We start from the raw sequence: 23,941 nt of genomic DNA on the forward strand, positions 1-23,941 counted from the left end.
TAACTCAAAAGTGGAAGAGAAACACTAAATTACCTGTAACTAAATCAGCTGAAAGTAATCAGACAAAACAGTATGCTTGCTGTTTATCCTCACAGAGTTGAGGCTCATTTGTTCCAACCAATGCCATGTCCCTGACCTTAAATCTTTAAGCAATTTAATTTTGCAAGGGAAGAGTAAACAGGATCTTGATAGAAAGTCATTTCCTTGAAAAGTAACCAAAACTCCTTTCTCACCCTGTGGATAATACTTAGTATTTATGAACAGGCACTTGCATTGATAAATGAGCTTTCAATTAAACATATGACAAAGTACTTGAGGTTAAATATTTTATTTTATAATAAGCCTTATACCAAGATCATTAAATATTTTGTGTATCACCCAAATAAGTTACATTCATTCTGAGCTTTCATGCAGTTTTAAAAAAGTTAAAATTTCTCAAAAAATTCATTTTAAAGTGAGTTGCAATAAACTCTGCCTAACTGAGCCAGAATTCTTTAATATCAAGTAAATATTCCAGTTTTCTTTACTGCTACGACACTACAGATCAATTAGACAGGCCCCTCCAAATTTGCACTAATTAAATGGCAACACACAGAAACTACTGAGACTTTGTGAATACCTTCAGTAACAGTAGTAACGCTTCAAAGTATGAGTGAGACAATTGAGCTGAATTGCAAGAAGTGACATTTTGCCTGGGAGAACAATAAAGTATCTTACATTACATTAACCTTGTTGCAAAGAGACAGGCCACCACTGATGAGCATGCAGAACACAAACAAGAAAGTGGCAGCAAACCCCACATTCATAAGCTTAATCACAGCTTTTAAGGGGACACGGCATTTATGCAGTCTTCTACTATTTCAAAAAGGTAGTGATACATATCAGTCCTCCTAGCAATGTCAAGGGCAGTTTCATCCAAGCTGTTTTTCAGGTCTGGTTTCACGTAACGATTCATCAGCAAGAGTTCGAGGGTTTCTCTGCTGTTTTTGTTTCCTGCAGCAATATGCAGTGGGGTCAGCAAACCATTTGTCTGTGCGTTGATGTCTGCGCCTTGCTGCAGCAGGAACGCGGCCACTCTTGTGTTGTTCCACTTGCAGGCGCTGTGAAGGGGTGTCCAGCCGTCCACAGTCTGCGCATGAATGTCAGCCCCCTGTGCCACCAATTCGTGTGCAACGTCCAAGTGCCCCCTGTAGGCAGCTCGGTGCAGAGGAGTGTACTGGTCTTCATCACGAGCATTTACTGGAGCCAGCTTTTCAGTCAGGAGCCTCTTTACTGTACTCAGCTGTTTAAATAAAACAGGTAATTTCATGTGATTCCGTGAAACAGGATGTACGGCTTTTCCTGTCTGGAAGTTCAGTGGAAAACCAATTTCTATCAGTGTCAAAAAACGCTTAAGCGCAACAACAGATTTTAAAACGAAACCAGCTATTGTTACTAGGGTTGGGGGATTTTGTGGGGTTTTTGTTTGTTTGTTTTCCGTGGGTTGTTCTGTTTTCAAAGAGCTAAAACATGAATATTAGTTGCAACACCTTAAGAGTACCTTAACCTTACACCTTCTCCCCATTCACTGTGAAGACATAAGTACCTCCACAGAACTGCAGAGGGGAGCTTTTGTGTGTAAGAAAGGCAACTAATGAAAATAAGTGTACACGAGGGTATAGTAACATAACAGGAATCTTGGTTGTCTCTCCCTCCCTTCAAAAAATAAAGTTGGATTTCTTTTCCATAAAAATATACAAAAACAGTGACCTGTTATCTGCATATGGAGCTTCTGAAACAATAAAATTTCAGATACATCCTCTCCACTCCAGTTAAAAGGCTTATTTGCCAGGAAGAAAGAGCCTGGCATGCTTTCCGTTTATGTAAGTTAAAGAAAAGTGCTGTTACTTGAACTTTCAACTGAAATCAAAGCTTGCTTTGTGAAGGCTAATGGATCCAGAGACTTTTCAGTGTGCGTGGGCTACAAAGGGAGATGTTCTACATGCAGTGGCTTGCAAAACCAGATCAAAATAGCTCAGAGAAAGACAGGAAAGTGTAGGCAAATTTTTGTTTGTGGATGAGTTGTTAGATATGTGATTAAAATAACATTCTTCTAAGTGCTACATATGAACAAGTGCCTTACCCGATTGTTTTCAGCTGCCCAGAGTAGCAATGTCTCTGGATTTTTTTCCATTTTCTTTTCTTGCATTTCATACCATTCCTCACTTCTTTCTTGCTCGTCATCATCATCATCGGATTGTCCTGACCAACAGCTCTGAGTTCCCACAGGAATCAAATGCCTATGAGTCTCCAGCAGTTCAAGCTGGTTAAAATGCTCTGTGAAGTCTTCAAACAACTCACTATCATCGTCGTCGTCATCGACTTGCTCTTCTTTATTCATTTTCAGTCAGCATCTGTGAACAGCAGATGTACAATCTTGTTGTTGCACAATACAAATGGATGATGTGGACATGGACAAATACGAAAATTAAAGAGCAAACTCAGAGTTCCTCCACTAACCCGGTCCTTGTGACTCTGCCAGAACTCCCAGACAATATCCACGCTGGAAAAGGACAATGTTACCCCGGTCCCGAAACGGCACCACTTTGGGACGGGCAGCGAGAAGCAGCGCGAGGGTTTGCAGAGCGCACCCGGAACGCTGCCCGTTTTCTTAACAAAGAGGCCGGAGCAGTCCGGATAGTAGGGCAGAGTCTCTGCGAAGCCCCGCGGCGCCTGTCCGGCCCCGACCCAGCCCGCAGCACCGGCCCTGCTCCTCCTCCTCCTCCTCCTCCTCCTCCGCTCCGCTGCGCTCCGCACCCCCCCGGACGGGCCCTCGCGCCACAGAAGGACGCTCCCCCGCTCCCCGCCGGCTGGGCCGGGCCGGCACCGCCAATGTCTCCCCTCTGCCCCGGCCGTGCCGGCGGGCTGCCGGCAGCCAGACCCCGCTCTAATCCCGTCCCACGGGTCTCCCATCCGCGCCGAGCACCCCCCGGCCCGGCCCAGCTTCGCCCGCGGTACCTGCGGCCCCAGCACGGCCGGGCGCTCCGGGGCGGGGCCCAGAGGCGCTTCCGGGCCGCGGCGGCGGACGTGACGTGCGGGGCCGAGGCAGCGGCGGGAGCGGGGACTCATCCGGAGGCGTGAGGGATCGTTCGCTGTGCCTCCGTGCTAACCCAGCGTCTCTCTTGTCTCTTTCGTTTCACACACCGCCTATGACGAGAGAAGCTGACTCCCTGACCTGAACAGCCTTGGCACGAAGATGAGCACCGTCAACTCACAGTAAGTTCCCGTCGTCTGCGGCGCCGTGCCGTCCTGTCACATCAGACAGCGAGTGTTTTGTATGTTTGGGATGAGTTAAGGAGAGCTCGGATCATCATCTGTGTTTTCCCTCAGGTCCTTATGATCATCATGCTTGCCGTCATGTACACGCAGATTACCAGTGCGGAGAGAGAAGTTGAATGTTTGTTCAACAAGTATTTTTAAAGGCAGGAAATATACAGAGGATTCCTTAGTTTTTCATTAGGTACTGCGGGGAGGTGGTTGCAGCCCTTTACTAGAGTAGAATGACTGGGATGAACCTAGCAACTGGTTGGTTTGGTGATGTAACATTTGCAGTAAAAGTAGCAAAATATTTTAAGAACATTACAGGAATGACATTTGGCAGAGTTTTATGGCAGATCTCCTGTGTATTTTGTGACTTTGGACAGACCAAAGCTTACCTTAATAAAGACTGTGTTGAAATTCCCTATGTGTGTTGCTCTGTGACACAAGTTTTTCTGTCTTATGTAGGGATGATGAAGACACCTTTAAAATACTTGTTGCTACTGATATTCATCTTGGCTATTTGGAGAAAGATCCAGTTCGTGGAAATGATACATTTGTAACTTTTAATGAAATTCTGGACCATGCTCAAAAAAATGAAGTAAGTGCTACTTTTTGGAAAGGGAAGGAGTGAGGCTGTTGAAAATACATTTGTATCTGCCAAAAGCTGTAAAGCTTAGTCCTAGTACAGTCTATAGTAAAATCAAAACAAATGACTAAGCTATTTATTGCAAGTAGTTTCATTTCTGTTTTAGTAAAAGGAATGCCTATTCTTCTGAGAGAGCATTCATGTTAAATTATGGCCCTGGTTGCATTAACTGTGTTTTTGGATTGCCTGCACCAGTTTCACTGGTATTTACAGAGGGTTTGTCAATTCAAGGAGGGAAAATAGTAGGGGAGAGTGAGGTTGATAATGCACAGTCTTCAAATCTTCAAATCAGAAAGTAGAGAAAATGTTAGAAGCTTTGGAAGTGTTTGTTAGAGTGTTGAGTTGCTGAAGTGACCAGCCCTGGTGCCGGCACAGTCAGCAGCAGAATCCTCTAGAGTGGTGCAGAGGGGGGTTTCCCAAACCAGGGCAACCTTATGAGGAGCTGAGAGCTGCTGCCAGGAGCCTGCATCTCGAACAACAGCAACTGATGGGACCCAAGCAAGGCCAGGAGCAGTGGCAGCCAAGTACCTCCCCACCTGTAAAAGAAGCCCAGGGGGACCAGCAGCAAACAGGAGCACAACAAACATGACAGGCAGACATGCTGTGGCATAACATTTCATGCAGGAAGGGTGCTGAAGCCCTGCCTGCTCCACCCATGGAGCTGTGGTATCCATCTGACAGAAAGCCGTGGCCTCTCTCAGCACTGCATCCACCACAACTGACACAGCTGCCCAGACAGAGCTTCAGTGGGAACTGAATGCCACTCCAGCATCAGCTGCAGGGTGGGCTCTGCTGTTCCACCAGTGCTGACTGACAGCAGTGAGCACAGCTGTGGGAGGTGCACCTGGCTAGGGGAATTCCACTTAGGGACAGAGCACCAGGAGAGGGTGAGGAGGTGGAGGAGTATCAGGGAGTGGGTGTGAGAGAAACACTACTGGAACCACACTATGCCTTCCCTGTGATCAGCCTGAAAGGCAGACAGGACAAATGATACAGAAGATTTCCTGTCCTCTCTCCCACTGGATGAACTCACTGAATTAAGGGACAGGAGGCAATGGCAACATATTCCAGCCTGGTGCAGCAGATGCATCTCCTCTGTGACTGCCCCACCTTCCCAGGTAGCCTGGTATAACGGGTGTGAGGCTGCATCCCTAGGGCCTAGTTTGATTGACATGAGCCAGCAGTGTGCCCAGGAGGCCAGGAAGGCCAATGGCATCCTGGCCTGTATCAGCAGCACTAGTATGGCCAGCAGGACAAGGGTAGTGATTGTCCCCCTGTATTCAGCACTGGTGAGGCCACACTTCAAATCCCGTGTTCAGTTCTGGGCCCCTCACTGCAAGAAAGACATTGGAGTGCTGGACCATGTCCAGAGAAGGGCAACAGAGCTGGGGAAGGGTCTGGAGCACGAGTCTGATGAGGAGTGGTTGAGGGAGCTGGGGTATTTGTTTTGGAGAAAAGGAGGCTCAAGGGGGACCTTATTACTCACAACAACTACCTGAAAGGATGTTGTAGCCAGAGGGAGGTCAGTCTCCTAAGGAGCAAGCAATAGGGCAAGAGCAAATGGCCTCAATTTGTGACAGAAGAGATTTAGTCCGGATATTAGGAGAGGTTTCTTCCCTGAAAGGGTTGTCAAGCAGTGGAACAGGCTGCCCAGGAAGTGGTGGAGTCAGCCTCTCTGAAGGTATTTAAAAGATGTGTGGATGGGGCATTTAGGGACATGGTTTAGTGATGGAGTTGGCAGTGCTGGGTTAACATTTGGACTTGATGATCTTAGGGGTGTTTTCCAACCTAACGATTCTGTGATTCAGCTTTTAAGGAATTAATCTTTGTTGTTCAAATTATTTGTAATTTTGATGAGGTTTTATCCTAATGCTTTTTCAAAAGCTAAATATATACAATATATGTGAAAACCACAACTAGTACCTTCTCAAAATAATGTGGTGATAGCTACTGATTTCTTCCCACTAGCTACCGCAGCAATAAAAAAATAATGTATCTCTTCATGCCTGTCAAAAAAATGTTCAGGAGCCAATTTGGTGACCCTTATTAAAATACTTCACCTTCAGTGATACTTTTTTTTAATGCTGTCAGTTTTTTTTGTCCTATGGCTCTTGATAAATGGATCTTTTGGGATTTGATTTTGTTTTAAATAGTGATTTAATTACTTTTTTTTTTTCATGAGGAAGTTAAATTTTGTGTCTGCTACTACTAACTCCTTTTACGTAGGAGTATACTTCCTCAGATATGAGGAAATATGTGGAACTCCCTAGAAGAAATAATCTAAACAATTTTATTGGAAGTCTTTCAAGGTAATACGAAGTATTGTATTAAAATAATAAAGCTTTTTGTTACATACAGGTGGACTTTATTTTATTAGGTGGGGACCTTTTTCATGACAACAAACCTTCCAGAAAAACAGTACACTCTTGTTTGGAGTCGCTAAGAAAATACTGCATGGGTGATCGTCCTGTTCAGTTTGAAATTTTGAGTGATCAGGCAGTTAATTTTCATTACAGCAAGTAAGTATGTTCCTATAAATTATCATGTAAGGCTTGGTTTGCATATTGGGTGAACGTGTTGTGATTTTTAATTTATATCCTCTGTGACTAGAACCTTGCAGTTTTAGGCCTCTCTTTGTCTACAGGATAACTTCACTTACCTAAGTCTATAAAGGAATGTGTACAGTATTTTGAGAAACTTTTGTATGTGCTGTGACACTTGATACCTTTATGTAATCTACAGTTTCTATCTTGCAAGTACAATACAAGTAAACCAATTTAGATGAATTGCTGTGGTAAAATCAACAGAGTTCTTTGTGGGTAAGCAAGGGTTATACAGCTTAGTCTGCTGCTACCACACAATATGTTGTACAATTCTTTTCATAGACTTGTTCTAAAAGAATAGGTCCTTTTTCTACCCTATTCCCAGTTGGAAGTGCCATTCCAGTCCATGAGTAGGAATCTTCTTATGCTGTGCAGTTTAAGCTTATTCATAACCTCTTTGTACTCATTCGTGCAGCTGCTGTGATCTATCTGTGATGGTGTTAATTTGAAGAGAATATTGATAATCCACAAATTTGCAGATGTAGTTTAACTTCCTTTCCTCTTCTTGTTCAGATTTCCATGGGTGAATTATCAGGATGAAAATCTCAACATTTCTATTCCAGTTTTTAGTATTCATGGCAATCATGATGATCCCACAGGGGTAATTATTATCATAATTGTACTATGCTGTTACATTACAAAGATATTATAGAAATAGAGACTTGTATAGAAATACAGTTCTTGGAGATCACCTAGTTTTAGTCAGTTGCTCCAATCTTTGTGTAAATATTTTGTATAACTTTAGGAATGTTAATAAATGACAACAAGTAAAGGGTAAGCGTGACATTAAAAAAGCAAATGGAAAGAAGAGACTCATATGAACTACATTTAATTTCTTAATTTATGTAGGTTTCTGTCATTAAGAACAGGTTCACAGTGACAGTCTTTCAGAAGGTTTCTAAAACATTCTATCTGTAGAAAATTAAAGCTTTTTTTCTTAAAGGAAGAGAATTTTGGTATTTTGACTTGTGCATATGCAGCTGATATGCATCTTGCATTTTCAGGGAAGATAATCCAATAGTGATGAAATGCTAGCTTAAAAATAAGCTACTAAAAGTAAGCAGGAAATGGACATTTAGAAAGCATTAAAGTGTGTGTGTTGAATTAATAATTTTGCATTTTATATCAAATAGCAGGGTATCATGGAGATGAGGGTTTTAGCAGAAGTTTAACTTTGGGGTTATTATGAGGTAGTTAGCTTAACCAGATAATTTTTGTAGTAGTTTAGAGACTGTCTGTTTGGGGGTTTTTTTATGTTTTTGTTTTTCTGAATGATTTAATGTTTAATTTGACATTGTTCAAATTAAGTAGGACTTGTAAGGAAAAGGGATTTGCTTCTGTACCCATGAATACTTAAAAAAAAAGCTCATATATGTGGTGGGGTGTTTCAGCTGCAGAAGTTACTTAAGGAAAGATACTCTCTCTCCCTTTTGAGACTTTCACTTAGATATTAAAGACTAAATGTTTTGTTCAAAGTTTTTGTATTTGTTTCTTAATATTTTTTGCAGGCAGATGCACTGTGTGCATTGGATATTTTAAGCTGTGCAGGATTGCTGAATCACTTTGGACGTTCAACTTCTGTGGAGAAAATAGATATTAGTCCCATTTTATTACGTAAGGGTAGAACAAAAATTGCTCTGTATGGCTTGGGTGAGTATTAGTCTGTCAGACTGTTCAGGTTTTCAACTTCAGCTTTGTCCCTTTCTGTTTTCTCCACCAGATTCCCCTCTATTCTTACTTCTTACTAAGAATGGTTATTTTTGACTGCTTTCTGTCTAGAGAAGCTAAGTATTAATATCTTAATTTTTTCCCTTATTTTATGTCTAGGCATGAGTGCTTAAACACTTATGTCTAAGCAACTTTTATAGCTAAAAGTTAAGTCCTAGTTGGCCATGATTTCATGTGTTTAATGAGATATTTGCAAAGGTTAGTAGTGAAGGTTCTAATACCACAACATAAGTTTTCAGTACCCAGAATGGTTGCTGGGAAATGCAACAACTTTCTGAAGTACACATGTTGCTGCATGAAAATGTTTGTGAGATGTTTCTTTGAGATTATGCCAGGATTATATGTACTTTCTTGACTTTTTCTGATTTAGAGAGCATTCTTTGTTGAACAAAATAAGTAAACTCCATATGGGATTTTACTGAAATGCATCATGAACCCTGACTATGAATGGGTTGAGTTTTTTTACTTGTTAAAAACATCAGGGAAATAATCGGCAACAAACAGTTCAGAAGTTCAGCAGACTTTTCCCTGCTCTATGAGAAAGCACAGACTTTGTAGAACTCATGGTTTATTTCTTGTTTTGTCTAGCATTTTGAAGTATGTTTAAGAACTCCATCTGTACTAAGTATCTGTTTTTAAATTCCATATTACAACAAAATATGCTTCTTAGTCTGCCGATAAGAAACAAAAACAGCCTTTCTGTTATTTTTAATTCTGCCCATAGTCAGTTGTTTGGCACAGACAATTAGCAAAAGGTCTTAAACCGGATGTACTTTCTGAAACTACTTTAAGCAGTGGCTTTAAGGCAGATTTCATGTTAAAATGTCTTCTTTTTAGAGGTCTATCTAATAAAATAGTCATTTTATATTTTGATCTGTTCATAATCATGCCTCAGACTTCCAAGGTCATGAAAATCATAGAATCATGGAATCACAGAATGGTTTGGGTTGGAAGGGACATTAAAGATCATCTAGGTCCAACGCCATGGGCAGGGACACCTTCTGTTTGACCAGTTTGATCGAAGCCCCATCCAACCTGGCCTTGAACACTTCCAGGCATGGGGCATCCACAACTTCTGTAGACAACCTGTTCAGTGCCTCACCACCATTACAGTAAAGAACTTCTTCCTAAACTCTAACTTAAATCTATCCTCTTACAGTTTAAAACCATTCCCCCTTGTCCTATCACTGCTTTCCCTGGTAAGAAGTACCTCTGCAGCTTTCTTGTAAGTCCTCTTTAGGTATTGAAAGGCTGCTATATTTTTTTTTTGTGTGTGCTGTTTTTAATAGAGGTACTAATAAAAATGCTATAAAATACAGAGTTGGTTTACCACACAAAAATGATTTAGTTTTTTTTGGTTTGTCCACTCCAGGAGCTATTCCAGATGAGAGGTTGTATCGTATGTTTGTCAACAAACAAGTAACCATGCTGAGGCCAAAGGAAGATGAAGATAGTTGGTTTAACTTGTTTGTGATTCATCAAAATAGGTAACAGTACTGAATGAATTACAGTGACTTTTAAACTTACTGTGTTACTTCATTAAACTGTCTCACAAAGGATAGGTGAGAAAGCCAGATGCGGTTTAGTTGGTGCTTCTTGTGAGTAGCTGGTTTCTTAAGATTTTCCCAAAAGAAACCTTTCTTTTACAACTCTTTCTGCAGAAGAATCATAAAGGAAAAGGGTTGAAATAAATGAATTAGTAATGTTGGGAAATCTCTTCCCAAACTTTTATAGTTAGGGGCAGTGGGGGTTTGTAGTGTAATATGCATATAATTAAGTCTTGTCTGCTTGTTAGAGCTGGAAGAACATTAAACTTCATATTGTATTTTCTATACTTGTTTAAACTATAATTCAACAATCTATCTTACCTTGCACTCCTATGCTTTACAGATATTCTGTCTGGCTACACACTTCTCCCAGCAGTGGTAGTAGGAGCAGGCAGAGTTCTTTTCCAAATCTTTTCTTCTAATTTTTCCTGAGAAAGGGGGCAATCCTTATGTTCAAGTAGTGGTGAGGCAGATGTAAACAAATATAGTTCAGATAACCCTGTGTCCTGATCTCTGTCCAGTAGGCTGAAGGAGCTCACTTCACTCCTCCTTCACGTCCTGTGCCTTCTGGAAAGGGATTGGGGGTGGCAATCTGTTTATTTCATGTCTGTTTATTACAGTGGGTTTTACCCCACCATTTAAAAACAAAACAAAGAACCAAACAAAAACAATGGCCATGAGGTGCTATAAAAGCATTCATATAGAAAAAAAATAAAGTCTTGCAAGCCAGGTAAGAAGAAAAGAGAGATCCAAATAAAAGGAGTGGAGCAGAAGACAGTGAGCTGTGTAAAACAGTGAGCTATATAAGTTGCCTTTTTGTTTAACCAAACATTAAACAATTGTGTAAGGAATAAACATGAAGAGGACCTCACATGTATTATGTCAGATATTATTGCTGGAGTTTCTGTATTGCTTTAAATCACACTGATATTTTTCTCCTCCTTTTTCTCCTTTCTCCTCCCCCTTGCCCACCCATTATTTTTCTCTTCTCTTGAACAGGAGCAAACATGGAGCTACCAACTACATTCCGGAGCAGTTTTTAGATGACTTTATTAATCTTGTTGTGTGGGGTCACGAACATGAGTGTAAAATAGCTCCATTCCAAAATGAACAACAACGTTTTTATGTTTGTCAGCCAGGAAGTTCAGTGGTGACATCTCTGTCCCCTGGAGAAGCTGTGAAGAAGTGCGTGAGCTTTTCTTTTTGTTCTTGTTTATCACTTGTCTTATGTCTCTCAAGTATTGTGATGAGAACAGAAAAACACTTGTATTAAGAATGAAAGGACTTATATTATGGAGTGGATTAGCTTCAGAGTGTGATATAATAAAGTAGATGGAATCAGTGCCTAGCAGAATTTTTGCTTTGCTTACTATTTAACATTTGAAGCAAATGAAAATTACCTAAGAGGAGTTACACCCTGATAAATTGGAATACAAGCAAATGAGTACATGTGCTTGTGTATGGAACAAGCACAATCTAAATATAATAAAACTGAAGTTTGACAGGTCCAACTCTGAAATACAGATCGATGAACTTCCTATAGCTTTTAAAATTTTGCCCCTGAAAAGTAGACATGAATTTAAAACAAATCTTTATACCATAGTTTTCTTAAGTTTATCTTTTAGTAAGTTACCTTTCTCCTTCTAGACACATTGGTTTGCTGCATGTTAAAGGGAAAAATATGAAAATGCAGAAGATTGCTCTAGAGACAGTGCGAACTTTCCACATAGAGGATATTGTTCTAGCTGATCATCCAGATCTTTTTAATCCTGACAATCCTAATGTTACTCAGGCAATACAAGCATTCTGCACGGAAAAGGTAACTTGTAATGCTAATAGTTTATAGATAACAGTGTATGGACAGGGGATGGGATCTGTGACTGATTTTGACACTGGAAGATGAGAAATATTTTGTCTTGCCCTATATTATTTGAGATGAACTTAGGCAGTGTTTCCACAGAAAGCTAATTACATGCCATTCACTCTGCAGCCTTGGCTTCCAGATTCCTTGACTGGGATGACCTATTAAAGTAGGCTGGAACTGCTTTATGGGTGTCCATATCATCTTTGTACAAAAACTTGCCCCCTAAGAGTGGGGTAGTGTTGAATGTGTGCTTTGGAACCTGCATAAATACGTCGACCTAAACCCTGAAAGCTCAGCTGCGCAGTGTGAAGTGGCAGAAGTAACTAAGTAGGTTAATTAATTGCTCTTGCTTCTTAGGTTTGTATAAGTCTCTTCCTGCTTTTTCCTTGGAACTAGAAATTTAGCAAAGCATAATGGCTATGAAGTAAAGTAGTGTGAGCGATCAGGGGTGTAGATACTGCTGGACTACACTATATCTGAAGAATGAGCCTTCCATTGTGATGTTTTTCTCAGCTTTTGGCTGGATACTTACACATATGTGTTCAGGAATGAGAGCAGATCCTATAATTATTTATTTTTATAGCTCCTCTTGCGACTGGATGTGTTTTAAATTAAACTTGAAACATTTGGGCATCTGTAAGAGAAAGTGGAACTGAATTTCTGATTCTCCTTCACAGGTTGAATTGATGCTGGACAACGCAGAAAGAGAACGCTTGGGAAATCCACGCCAGCCAGAGAAGCCTCTCATAAGATTACGAGTAAGAAATTGTTCCGTTTATGTTGCTTTGTTTTGAAAGGTCACTTTGAAAAGATTCAAAGCAAAGTCAGGCTTTTTGTGTAAACACGTAATATATGTCTTTCTTAAGTCATATTATCCTGCATGTGTTCCTAACCTAATTTATGGAAACTTCCCCAAAGGCTAGTAAGTGAAAAAAATTAGAATCAAGTTATGAATCTGAGCTGTTATTAGCTATTCTGTTGATATTATTATTAGCTATTATTAGCCATTATTATTATCAGCATAGTAAGACATTCAATTTAGGTTGTCTTTATTTTTTACTTTAATTTTTCCTTCGAAGGGTAACAAACTCAGCTGGATTTGCGTGGCTTCTCCGTTTCTGTTTGTTTCATATTTAAATTTTTCCTTTTCTCTCTTAGGTTGATTATGCAGGTGGCTTTGAGCCATTCAGTGTCCATCGTTTTAGCCAGAAGTACATGCATAGGGTGGCTAACCCAAAAGACATCATACACTTTTTCAGGCATCGTGAACAAAAAGAGAAAAATGGTAATTATGAGGAAAGGAATAATTGACTTGCCTTGGTTTTCCTTCTTCTTTAATTTGTTGTCCAGCACTTGCAAAAGCTTGGTGTCTACCTTCTAATGTGTTATAGGAGGAGTAAAAATGCATTGTCTCATTTAAGCGTATATATTGCACAAGTACTTCTGTTCTATTTCTGGGTTTGTCTAAAATTCTGATACTTATCACAGCATCTGCTGACAGTTATTCATAAACAGTTCCTTCTTATTTTGACCTCAAACCTTATTGAGTTGCCTACAGTAATACATATAGCCCCATACCAGACTGAATTACTCTGATTCTGTGATAATTACCATGAAAGGCATTAATCAGCTCACTTCTGAGACTTCTTAGAATGAGATGGTTGGTTTAGGTCACTCTGCAGGAAAACAGATGAGTGTAGTGCTTTTTCCCTTTGTCTTTTAGTTTTATTGCTGTAGGAGTTCATTTTTATATCCCTAAAATAGTAATGGAGGGAATGGGCTTGAGAGATGTTTTTATATTTTAAAAAAAAGTTCCAAATGTATGACAGCATTTTGTTTGCCCTGATTAATCATGTGTATGAGGTGCTCTTGGCTTGTCTGTTCCAGGTGTGTCTCTATTCAAGCATTTGTGCAAAAAAAATAATAACTGTTACTATTGCAGCATTTCTCACTGTGCCTAGAATTTTTTATAAATGGTTAACAGATGTTGCCCAAATACTGGATTTGTAATGGTCACTAATGAAGATGCAGCTTGTGCAAGAACATAATGTGCTAAAGCACAGTTAATAGTTCACATTAGTGCATTGTAAGTACTCCAATTTCACTGACAGTTTTTATGAACACGGTCAGTTCTGTAAAGTTCAAAACATTGTTTAGTGAAAAAACTACTTTTTGTTAGGTTTTTTAAAATTATACCATATTGATCTTGGTTTACTGTGCTTTGGAGGTTTTTTTCATAGTTGTGCAATCTCAACCATTTTGGAATACATGACAGCTTCAGTAATTCAGAAGTTGTTAATGTTTCTCTTGTCATAGCTGCTTATATAACCAGGCTGACAAAACCACAGTTTTGTGCTTTCATGTGGCAGTTGTCTTAAAGCAGTCTGTAGTCACTTTATATTACTTTGTGTGGTATGTGCTAATCTCAGGTGATTATCCCTTTCATTCTTGTGCCATTTCTACCTTGCTATCAGAGAATGGGGGCAGCTTTTACGAGCTATGGGTATTTTCTACTGAAAATCAGTCAGCGTGCTTTGGAGGAAAATTTCCTCTAATAAATGAGTTACTTATAAAAAACCTTCATGTTTTGATGGCTTCTTTGATTTTCTTCCATTTGTGATCTTTTACAGTTTAGTTTTATTCACCTTCAGGATATAATGTTCAATATATAATTCCAGACATGTGGTAGTTAGAAGAACCCTATGTTTGCTAGAGGTGAAGTTGTCTGTACAGCTCTTGCATCCATTATGTTTAACTGTGTTTCCAGACAATAGACTCTACAATTAGAAGAAAAAGCTTTACATATAAAAAGGACCCACAGTTCTTAAGAGGCCTGTGTTAACCTTTTTTCCTATTACTATCAGTGGGATGATAAATAATTAAGAGCTGCAAATGTGTATGATGGTGCCACTGGGCTTTTGTATTCTAGACATTGATCTTAACTTTGGAAAATTGGTTAGCAGACCTGCTGAGGGGATAACACTGAGGGTGGAAGACCTTGTAAAGCAGTATTTCCAGACAGCGGAGAAGGTATTTTTCTATCTTTTATGATTTTTTGATATAGTATAATATTTTTATCTTTTTTTTTCCTTGGCTTTCTTAGTGGAAGTAGTAGTGCACCCTGAAAACACTCTGACATTGACTGAGAAGTGAATTTGTTTCCCATATAACTCTGTGTGAATTACCACATGAAGTATGCGTCTTACATTAACAAGTAATTGTTGTGTATAGGTTGTACAGGTATGTGAACACATGCTGGTTTGAGAACATTATGATAATTCTTCACAGGGACCTGCAGTGTCTGCCCTTTACTAAATGATGTGTCATATATTTAGGTAAGGAGGAAAATGTGAGGCAGCATGCTCTGAGGGAGAAGCTGCCTTAATTTACTATAGGGCCAATGTGAGACTGTAGCATTTACCATTACTAGCTGACTTGGAGTAACTTGTTACTTTGCAGTATATTTGTGCCCTCAGATGTAGTGCAATTTCACATTATATTTAGAGCAGAGCAGGGAGAAGAAAGAGAGACCGCAACAGTTTGCTTTCTTCCCACCCTGACATTAAATCTGATATATTTCCCTTTCCCAACACGCTGGCAGAAACATCTCAGAGGTAAAAAAATAGTGAATCAAGTGCCCAAATGCTTGATCAAGGTGATCAAGCATAACTTGCAGAAGCTACTTCAGAACATGCTTCACAGAAGGTCTTTAGAACAAGGATTCTTGAGGTAAAGATCCCCCAAATTATATCATCTGACCTAACTTGGACACATGCTAGCTGTCAGGACAGCATAAATCCAATGCTTTTGACATGCTTATCTTATTTTTTTATAAATGTCTTATTTTATAATAGCTGTAAAGTTTATTCTGTTGGGCAGCATTGTTTCATAGAATTTTTTGTTTTAGATATGACTAGTTTCTTTACTATTCATGAAGCTTTTTTCTTTGAGGAGTCTGGAAAGTACTATTTTAAGTAAGGGTGATGTGCTAGTAGCAAGAGAGTTGTAACTGTATTAGGACAAGTAACATGTTTGTTTATTGCTGTGGTTTTCTCTGATTGAAATATTCAATGCACATGACTGTTTTTGCAACCAACTTAATGTAATACTTATCTGAAACAGCAGGAATATTACTTGCTTTCTTTAATGGCATATGCTTCTTAACAAAATATTTTCCCCAATTCTAAAGAAAGTACAGCTTTCACTTCTGACTGAAAGAGGAATGGGAGAAGCAGTGCAGGAGTTTGTGGACAAAGAGGAAAAAGATGCCATAGAAGAACTGGTGAAATTTCAACTAGAAAAAACACAGAAGTTTCTTAGGGAGCGTCGCACTGATGCAGAGGAAGAAAAAATAGATGAGGAGGTAATATTCTGTTGTTAATTCCTCAAGAGAGGTCAAGACAGCAGAAAAATCAGTGTTCAAACCTGGTTTAATAGATTTGCCTGTCTGTGGAGCATGTGTAACACTTGCCTCTGTTCTTTTTCTCTAATTAGTAAATATGGTGATGAAGCTTCAAATACGTGGTTTTAAAGCTTGTATTGAAAATGGGGTTTAGGTTGCACATGCATGCATAGAAAAGATCTGTTGCTCTAATGTACATAGGACTATATATTTACCACTACCGTGAGAAAGTAGATATAATCTCATATTAGCTTTTTCATTTTGGCTTTGGGAAGAGTACAAAAATAGAGCAAACATAAAGGAAACTTACCCTTCAGATGCTCTACTGGCTTGTATCTGCTCGCAGCTCAGGGTATCCCAGAGACAAGCCCGGTTTATGTGTGTCAAGCAACTCTTATTAAATGTTTCTGTCAACTTGCTGAGTTTCCACATGAGCCCATGTATTCAGCTGTAATATTCAAGAATTGTATGACAAGTTGTTTTGCAGCTTATCTTTTCACTGTGTAAAGAAAAATTTGGTGAGGGAAGGAAGGTTTCTTCTACCCATTTTCATGCTGATTGCTTTAATTCATGAGGGGTTGAAAGAGACCACAAAAAAATCAGTGTTTGCAGGTTTTCTGTGCCCCTATTTGGTTTTTTTTTTTTTTGGTTTTTTTTTTTTTTGTTATTGTTGTTGTTTTTTGTCTTTAGAACTAATATTTTTTTCCCTCCCACCTCATATATTTTTCCATACTTGTCAAGTTGAGCTTCCATAGCTGTACACATACTGCGACAATCATCTCTTCTCAATACAGTTGTTTTCTATCCTGCTTCTTTATCTCTACCCCTTTTTTCCTGTTATTCATTTTTCAATGTCCCTTATTGTCAAAATTATGTATACTCTCCTTCTCTTGAACATAGTATATCCTACTTTTCGTTATGTCTCAAGCCTTTTTCTCCCCAGTGATGTAGCTTCAGTTATTAATAGAATGTGAGACTCTTAAACTATAGGACGGCATGAAAGGGCTCTAATCAAACTGTTCAATTATTCTTGAACTCTTCATTTCTGACATGAGCTTGACTTAATAATTCAGTGATCAAAACTTCTCACTTATTGTGTTTTGATTATTGTATGGCATGAACTGTTATTTTGATGGGAACTCTTTTTTTATTCAGGTGCGAAAATTTAGGGAGAATAGAAAAAAGAATGCTGAAGAAGAGGATAAGGAAGTCCGTGAGGTAATTCCTTTGGATTTTGAACATAAGCTGAAAAGTGACATGGTGACTTCCGCATATAAAGGAAATCACTTAGCAATCCTTCAGCAATACTTCAACACTGTCCTTGCCAAAAAGTGCCTGTCTGCCTTGGAAGCTTAGTAACTTCTTTTAAAATCTTCATTGATATAATATGTGCCTGAGCTATTGCTCAGTTTGGCTTTTGAGATCTCTTTTCTTCTACAAATTTCTGAACCTGAATGTTAATTGGTTCTTGCTTTTAACTGAGGTTAGACCAGGCAGGTGACCCTCAAAGATGTGTCAGCTTAAGCTACTTGTGATCCCACTACCAGTGGACATGTGGATGGACTGTATTTAGTGTTGTTACTGGAACAAATTGGTAGTAGGATTGGTAAGCAAGCCTTTAAGTACTGCATCCTTATCAGCAATCTTAAATCTTAGAGTCTTAGATCTCCCACAGACTCATATCTAGATGGCTTATGTTTTTCCAAAGAGAATTGCCAACTACTGACAGCATTGGGGCTCCTTTGTCTTTACAAGCTATGTGGGACTGAAATGAAATTTTGAGAAAAAGGACACCTGGAGTGAGATTCACTTCTCCTGATCTGGGATATATTCACAGGAACAAGTTGTCTTAAGCACCCACTGACAAGTCAGTGGAGCCCAGAGGGTGCTTCCTCTGACCAGGTGTATGTAGCTGATGCAAGATGGCCTGACCTGTTCACCAAACTCCACCAATAATGTATCATATTTACTAGCTTCATTCTGTTATCAGAGCTTAGCTAACTACTCTATATGTACACATCTAATTAACAGACTAAGTACTGTCCTTGCTTTTTCACAGACATCCTTTCCTTCCACAATGCTGAGGATTTGGGTCTTCTAAACCTCAATGGTTTAGACCTGTATATTACAACTAGGGTGCATTTCATCATTTAAGATTCTTTTTCATGTAATACTTACTGTTCCATATAAGGCAATGGCCAGGGCTAAAGCCAACAGATCTGAGGATGCAGTTCTTGTTGCGGCCTCCAGTGATGAAGATTCCATGGATATGGAGATGATAGGCATTGGTGACCCAAGCGAAGGCCTTTCTGCAACGCTGAGCCGAGGAAGGGGTCGGGCAAGAGGTAGGGCAAGAGGTGCAAGAGGACAAAATTCAACAGCAAGAGGTTCATCTCGCAGGGGAAGAGGTAAGAAAAACCTCACACTTTATACTGCAGTTACTGACTTTTTTTTCTTTAAAACATGACTATCTTCTGATGCTTCCATCAAGTGGAAATTTACTGCTTAAGGACTCCTACTGGAAAAAAAATTCTTCTCAAATACTTGGGGTATCCTATTACATACAGTTGACTGCCTTACAAAGCTTATGTTGTAACTTTTTCACACTGTGCTTAGAAGAAAAATATCTTGCTTCCCAGCTGTGAAAACATAGTAGCCTCTTAAAAAGGTGCATTATTGGGAATGTCTGTACAATGAAGTGCATGGATAAACCTTTGTTACTGCTGATGGTAATGCATTTGATCAGTATGGGGAGGAGGTACAGCTTGTCTCTATTATAATGTAATTTAAAAGAGACTTCAATGTTTCTAGTGACTGAGAAAATGGGGAGTGTTTCCTAAGAAAAGTGAGTTGACTAGCTCCTTGGCTATGTGCCTGTGCACTTTAGGGGGATAGTGGTACTTCCTTTATAGATATACTTCCATTATATATATATATATATATATATAAAAATATAAATAAAATAGAAAAGATGGGGTCTTGCAGCAATATACTGCTTTGAGTTATCTCACTAACACATCTCAGAGCAGGATGAGTTGAAATGAAGGCTGTTGTCTTGGGCCTGATTTGGCTGATGCTTTTAAACTAGTTCTATGAGACTGTGCTCCAACACTGTTGTGATCCCATCAGAGCAGGGCCTTGTGTGTTAGAGGCTGTATCTGTGAACTTTGAACACTTGACCCAGAGCAGTTCTTCTGCATGTAGGGAGAGCCTTTGATTCCAGGAAGAAAGTGAGGAGTAAAGAGGAATGTAGATTTTTTTATGTGACTTCCCACTCAATAATGATAGACTAAAGGGGGAAAAAACCCCAACTGAACAGATTTCCATTTTGTTTGTTATCTCTACAGGAAGCACTAGCCAAGAGTCAGCTTCTAGCAGCCGAATCTACAAGCCTGTATCTGTGCCTGCCAAGAATATGTCCATCATTGATGGTAGGCTTTTGATCTGTCCATTACTCTAATCTGCTCTCTCCAGGTGTTTGTTTAATGATGAAGTGCCTTAATTGCTTTTATTTCTATTAGTCCAATTCAGCTGTGATTCTTTCAGCTCTAATGAAATAACAGTGATGAGAGAAAGCAAAAAGAAAGGGAAAATAGAATATCACTATTCTTCTGTCATGGTGGGAAATGAAATGTGTCAGGAACTTATGGCTAGAACTGGAAATAGGGAACATATTACTGTATGCATTTCCTGAAGAAATAAGCATAGAAAGAATATGACTTAATAGCATTATTTTATGAAGACTATTCCTCAGGGGATAAAAAATTTTTAAACTTGGCTGATGTTTACAAGGTAGTAAGCTTTAATGCAAATCTGTTTAGTCTTACATTGTAGTGAGTTTTAGAAATAACAGTTTTTACTAGGGAAGAAAAATTTATCTGCAATATAAGCCATCTGCATATGTAAGAGTAGCTCTTGCTTGCTATGGAGGACAGGCTCTGAGGAAACAGCATAGGTAATCTGAGTATTAAAGAAAAAGATATTGCTCACAAATCTATACATGAATCCCACACAAATGCTCAAAGGTAGAGCGAGTTTTAAATTAATCAGCAAATTGACCCGATTTTAAATTGGTCAGCAAATGACCTAAAATGCATCAGAGAAATAAATTTTAGCAGATGTCTTGATGTCTAAACTGCTAGACATACAGGAATATCAATTATACTAATATTTTTCTCCTCTGAACCAAAGTTCCTGATGGTTTTTCAGCTAGACTGGGAAGCACCCGCAGCTGCACAGAGGGTTATATCCCTGGGTTGTCAGGCTCCAGCAAAGGCTTAAATATTTCTTGGTTTTGCTTGTTTGTTTTACAGGGTATTTTGCAGAGACAATGCATGCTAAGCAGGTCTCAAATAAAAAGAATGATGTAATGTTGTTTGTACTTAATTGTGTGAGCATTTTAAAAATACTCCATATTTTATTCTAGCCTTTAGGCCTCTGAAACCAAACCCCTCCTTGAATTCATCTCAGGCTTACTCTGAGGTAAGCAGCTTCTTGTATGAGTGAAGTTGTGCTGCCTTTTGCCATTGATTTGAAAAATGAATACAAGGTCAAGACATTAGCCTAAATGAGCAGATGTTCCCAAGCTATCAGTTCCAGCAGTAGGTTTCTGCATGTTAATTTGTAGACCTTTTATATCACCTGTATGGTGTTTGTCTGAGAAAAACTTGTATTTGTGGCCATAGTCTAAGATACGTGAGTGTATATACATGAGTACTTTGGGGGTTCTGCAAGATCAAAGATCTGAAAAGCAAACTTGTGCTATATTTGCAAATTTGTCCAGTTCTAGCCTGGAGCCCTGTCAAGTGTATACTATTGTAACTAAGTAGGTGTGTAGTTGGAAAAAAACCCAAAGGTTCTGTGCTATAGTACTGAAGCATTATGCACTCTATCTCTAAAAATACATTCTGTGGAAAAGCTTTATAATTATTTTTTTTCAGGATATTATAGATGTTGACTCTGATCCAGAAGACGCTTCTTTTGTTCCTTCTTCCAAAGGAAATCAAAGGTCAGTATGTCTGCTTCATGAATACTACCATGAGTGCCTTATTTCTGACTGGCAATCAGCAGAGTCCAGGGATTTGATCCACTACCTGAAAAAACAGATTTTTAAGAAGGTCATAAGAAACACTACTTAGAGAATATATATAAATTTTTACTTGTTAAAGTGGGTTATCTTTCTGTAACAAAAGAACTAGTCTACTGATTCAGGTAATCTAGATCAGAACTTTAGAATGAATATGCTAGTTTGAGAATTTTTATTGTTCTACTTATTTCTGTTTATTCTTAGTCTGTGTACTGGTGGTCCAGCTCTAAGTTGAAGGGAAAGTTATTGGAATTTCTGGTAATTGAGAACATGTTGATGCTGTGGTTTTTTTTCTCCTTGTCAAGGTTGTCAACTACATCTTCACTTAGTAAAAGAGGTTCACAAAGCCAAACATCTAGAGGAGTTGATTTTGAGTCAGATGAGGTATGGTATATAGTAGTATTATTTTAGTTTTATTTCATGTAAGTTCCTATAGCTTACAACTATTTGAGTAAAGCACTTTAGAGTAAAATTTAATTTACTCTAATTTACCTGTTTTTTTCACTAACAGGTCTAGATTATTGCAACCAACTTTAATTAGACTATATTCATAATTATCAAAAATAAGGCTAGAAGGGACCTCAGGAAAATAATCCAGTCTTTTTCCCCTTCAGTTCTTAATCAGTGAATTGTCATTGCTGAAATGTGTGCCTGCAATTGCAAGGAGAGTAATCATAATCTCCTTTAATGCTTGGCTGTATCCTTTCATTTGTTTATGTATTTTATTCTTGTAAGAAGCAAGATTTTCCTTTTTTGCATCTAAAATGGCTATTTTCTAGGGCACTTTATTGTTTCTTGTTGCAAATTATGTAGACACACTTTTTAAAAAAAATTAAAACACTGTCTTTTCAAGTCTAAGATGTCTGTTCTTGCAGTACATCTTTGAACTGGTAGGAAATGGTTCCGTCAATAATTAAACAAGTAGGACTTTACACACAGCTTTGCACTGAATAGAATACACATTATACTGTCAAGCACTGTGCAGTTTGTTTTCACAGACTGCCATGCATGGTCAGGATGCATTCCTTAACAATGTCAGAGGTTGACCACTTCAGAGAAAACATTACATTATTGTCCCTTCTCCCTACTGTGCTATTTCTTCTTCTATCTGAAATACAAAACTACATATTTACCTGAACATGCAAAAAGAAACAGTATTTTTGATTCATGCAAATCTCAGTAAATTATGATGTGTGATATTTATATGGACGTAATTTTATTGAGGTATGTGCTGCTCATAGTAATAACAACTGAAATATAAATTGTTTCTCATTCCAGAGTAGCTGTTTGGATCATATTGACAAAACCTTGGTTTTTATTCTCTGCACATTTGTGACCTGGACATTTAAATCAATAGATAATGTCTTTCATATCAAAACCAACAAAACCAGGTCTGTCAGGAAGCATGAAATATCATGACCAGACTTTCTAGTTTAACCTAAAGGTGACTTTGCTTTTTATGACTTGGAATGCATGCTAGTCCTAGTAATGCATATCTGTTTGCCAACTGCAGGATGATGCATTCATGAGCCCTGCAACATCAAGAAGAACTAAATGATTTCTGATTCACTATGCAAGAGAGACTGTGGAAGTTGGTGAAGAAAATGGAGAGCAGTTTGCAAGGCATCCTCTATATGATATTCCTCTGTAAATGGTGGCTTGCATTCAATTTTCACTTCTATGAAATGGTTTGGGTTTTTTTTCCAGCAGCACCAAATTTGGTATAATTTCTGTGTTACAACTGCTTGATGCATTAGACTAGAGGGTCTAATATTCTGAAGTACTGCCTGAAACTGCAAGTTCTTTCTAAAACATGAAACCTTGTTTTCTTTCTGGGATGATAATAAAAATAACAGTTTTATGTTTTATAGAAAACTCCATCTCTTTGGTTTGAATTTTGCAGATAAGTAAATTTACAGTTTGAAAGTATGAATATGGACACAGACTGAGTCAGCACAATGAAACTTCTACTTACTTGCAATTTGCTACGAATACAGTTGAAAACTCTGAAGAGTAGTAGTTGGACAGAAAAATACTGGAAAAACATCCTAGTGCTTTCAACTCTACTAGAACTAAACCAAGAATTGCACTGTTATTAGTTATAGTGTGTGGGAATGAATTCTGCCTTGCAATTCAAGAAGTACCAAGCAGAACTATTCTAATGTTACACACACATCCTATCAAAGATTTTAGTAAAGTATAGATTATTAATAGGAATTGTGTCAAAGGTTCTTTTGCCCTTTTTGATGACTTTTTTTTTTTTAATTACCTGAGTTCATGATCCCTCCATATAGCTTTATTTCAAACATTACTTTTAACCTCAGAAATTGCATCATTTTACAGATACCTTTTACAAAAACCAGATATAGCATACCAAATCCTGACATTCCTGTGCAGCTGCTTCGTTTGCTGTCAGTGGGTGTTGGGGACTGTGGAGCAAGGGTGAAGTTGGGAGGAGCAGGTACCAAGCTGCCAAATCTACGACAGGCTGTTCTCTAGTAACAACCACCCATAGGTGAGCTGTTTAGACAAGTAATACTGGGGAATGTTTAAATACAAACTGAATCAGAATGATGTGAAACAGAGAAGGGCACACCAGCAACATGGCAGAGTCCTGACACAGGGACCTTCCAGTGGGCTTCTTCCATGACCCTTTGTGGGTATTTCTGGATAGCTTGCACGGTGTGTGGTTGGACCATCTCCTTTGGGTCACAAGCTCGGAGGAGGGTGGGCTTGAGCTGAGTGGGAGGAGATTCCCATCCTCC

General features: G+C 38.8%; 2 protein-coding genes across 5 annotated transcripts; one reads left to right on the forward strand and one right to left on the reverse strand.

The window, feature by feature from the left end:
- Nucleotides 1–312: 312 nt before the first annotated feature.
- ANKRD49 (ankyrin repeat domain 49) lies at nt 313–3,085 on the reverse strand. Of its 2 annotated transcripts, none has more exons than XM_027643757.1 (3): nt 2,998–3,085; nt 2,123–2,393; nt 313–1,282 (listed from the first exon to the last, which is right to left on the reverse strand). In XM_027643757.1, exons 2-3 carry the CDS (start codon nt 2,378–2,380, stop codon nt 824–826), a joined length of 717 nt encoding a protein of 238 aa, XP_027499558.1. In that variant the 5' UTR covers nt 2,381–2,393; nt 2,998–3,085; the 3' UTR covers nt 313–823. The 2 variants fall into 2 exon arrangements, with proteins under 2 accessions (XP_027499558.1, XP_027499646.1); XM_027643845.1 differs by lacking the exon at nt 2,998–3,085 and adding an exon at nt 2,500–2,523.
- Nucleotides 3,081–23,387, forward strand: MRE11 (MRE11 homolog, double strand break repair nuclease). Of its 3 annotated transcripts, XM_027643349.1 has the most exons (19): nt 3,081–3,255; nt 3,766–3,898; nt 6,305–6,465; nt 7,063–7,150; nt 8,058–8,199; nt 9,650–9,764; nt 10,824–11,009; nt 11,472–11,643; nt 12,366–12,446; nt 12,847–12,973; nt 14,618–14,718; nt 15,878–16,051; nt 17,246–17,308; nt 18,282–18,498; nt 19,438–19,521; nt 20,517–20,572; nt 21,031–21,098; nt 21,482–21,560; nt 22,690–23,387. In XM_027643349.1, the coding sequence occupies exons 1-19, from the start codon at nt 3,236–3,238 to the stop codon at nt 22,732–22,734; spliced, it is 2,112 nt and encodes a 703-aa protein (XP_027499150.1). In that variant the 5' UTR covers nt 3,081–3,235; the 3' UTR covers nt 22,735–23,387. The 3 variants fall into 3 exon arrangements, with proteins under 3 accessions (XP_027499150.1, XP_027499314.1, XP_027499231.1); XM_027643513.1 differs by lacking the exon at nt 3,766–3,898; XM_027643430.1 differs by lacking the exon at nt 3,081–3,255 and having other exon boundaries at nt 3,789–3,898; nt 6,324–6,465.
- The last annotated feature ends 554 nt before the right edge of the window (nt 23,388–23,941 follow it).

The sequence above is a fragment of the Corapipo altera genome, unplaced genomic scaffold (assembly GCF_003945725.1).
Source record: "Corapipo altera isolate COAL_440 unplaced genomic scaffold, ASM394572v1 0, whole genome shotgun sequence".
Classification (NCBI taxonomy): Eukaryota; Metazoa; Chordata; class Aves; order Passeriformes; family Pipridae; genus Corapipo; species Corapipo altera.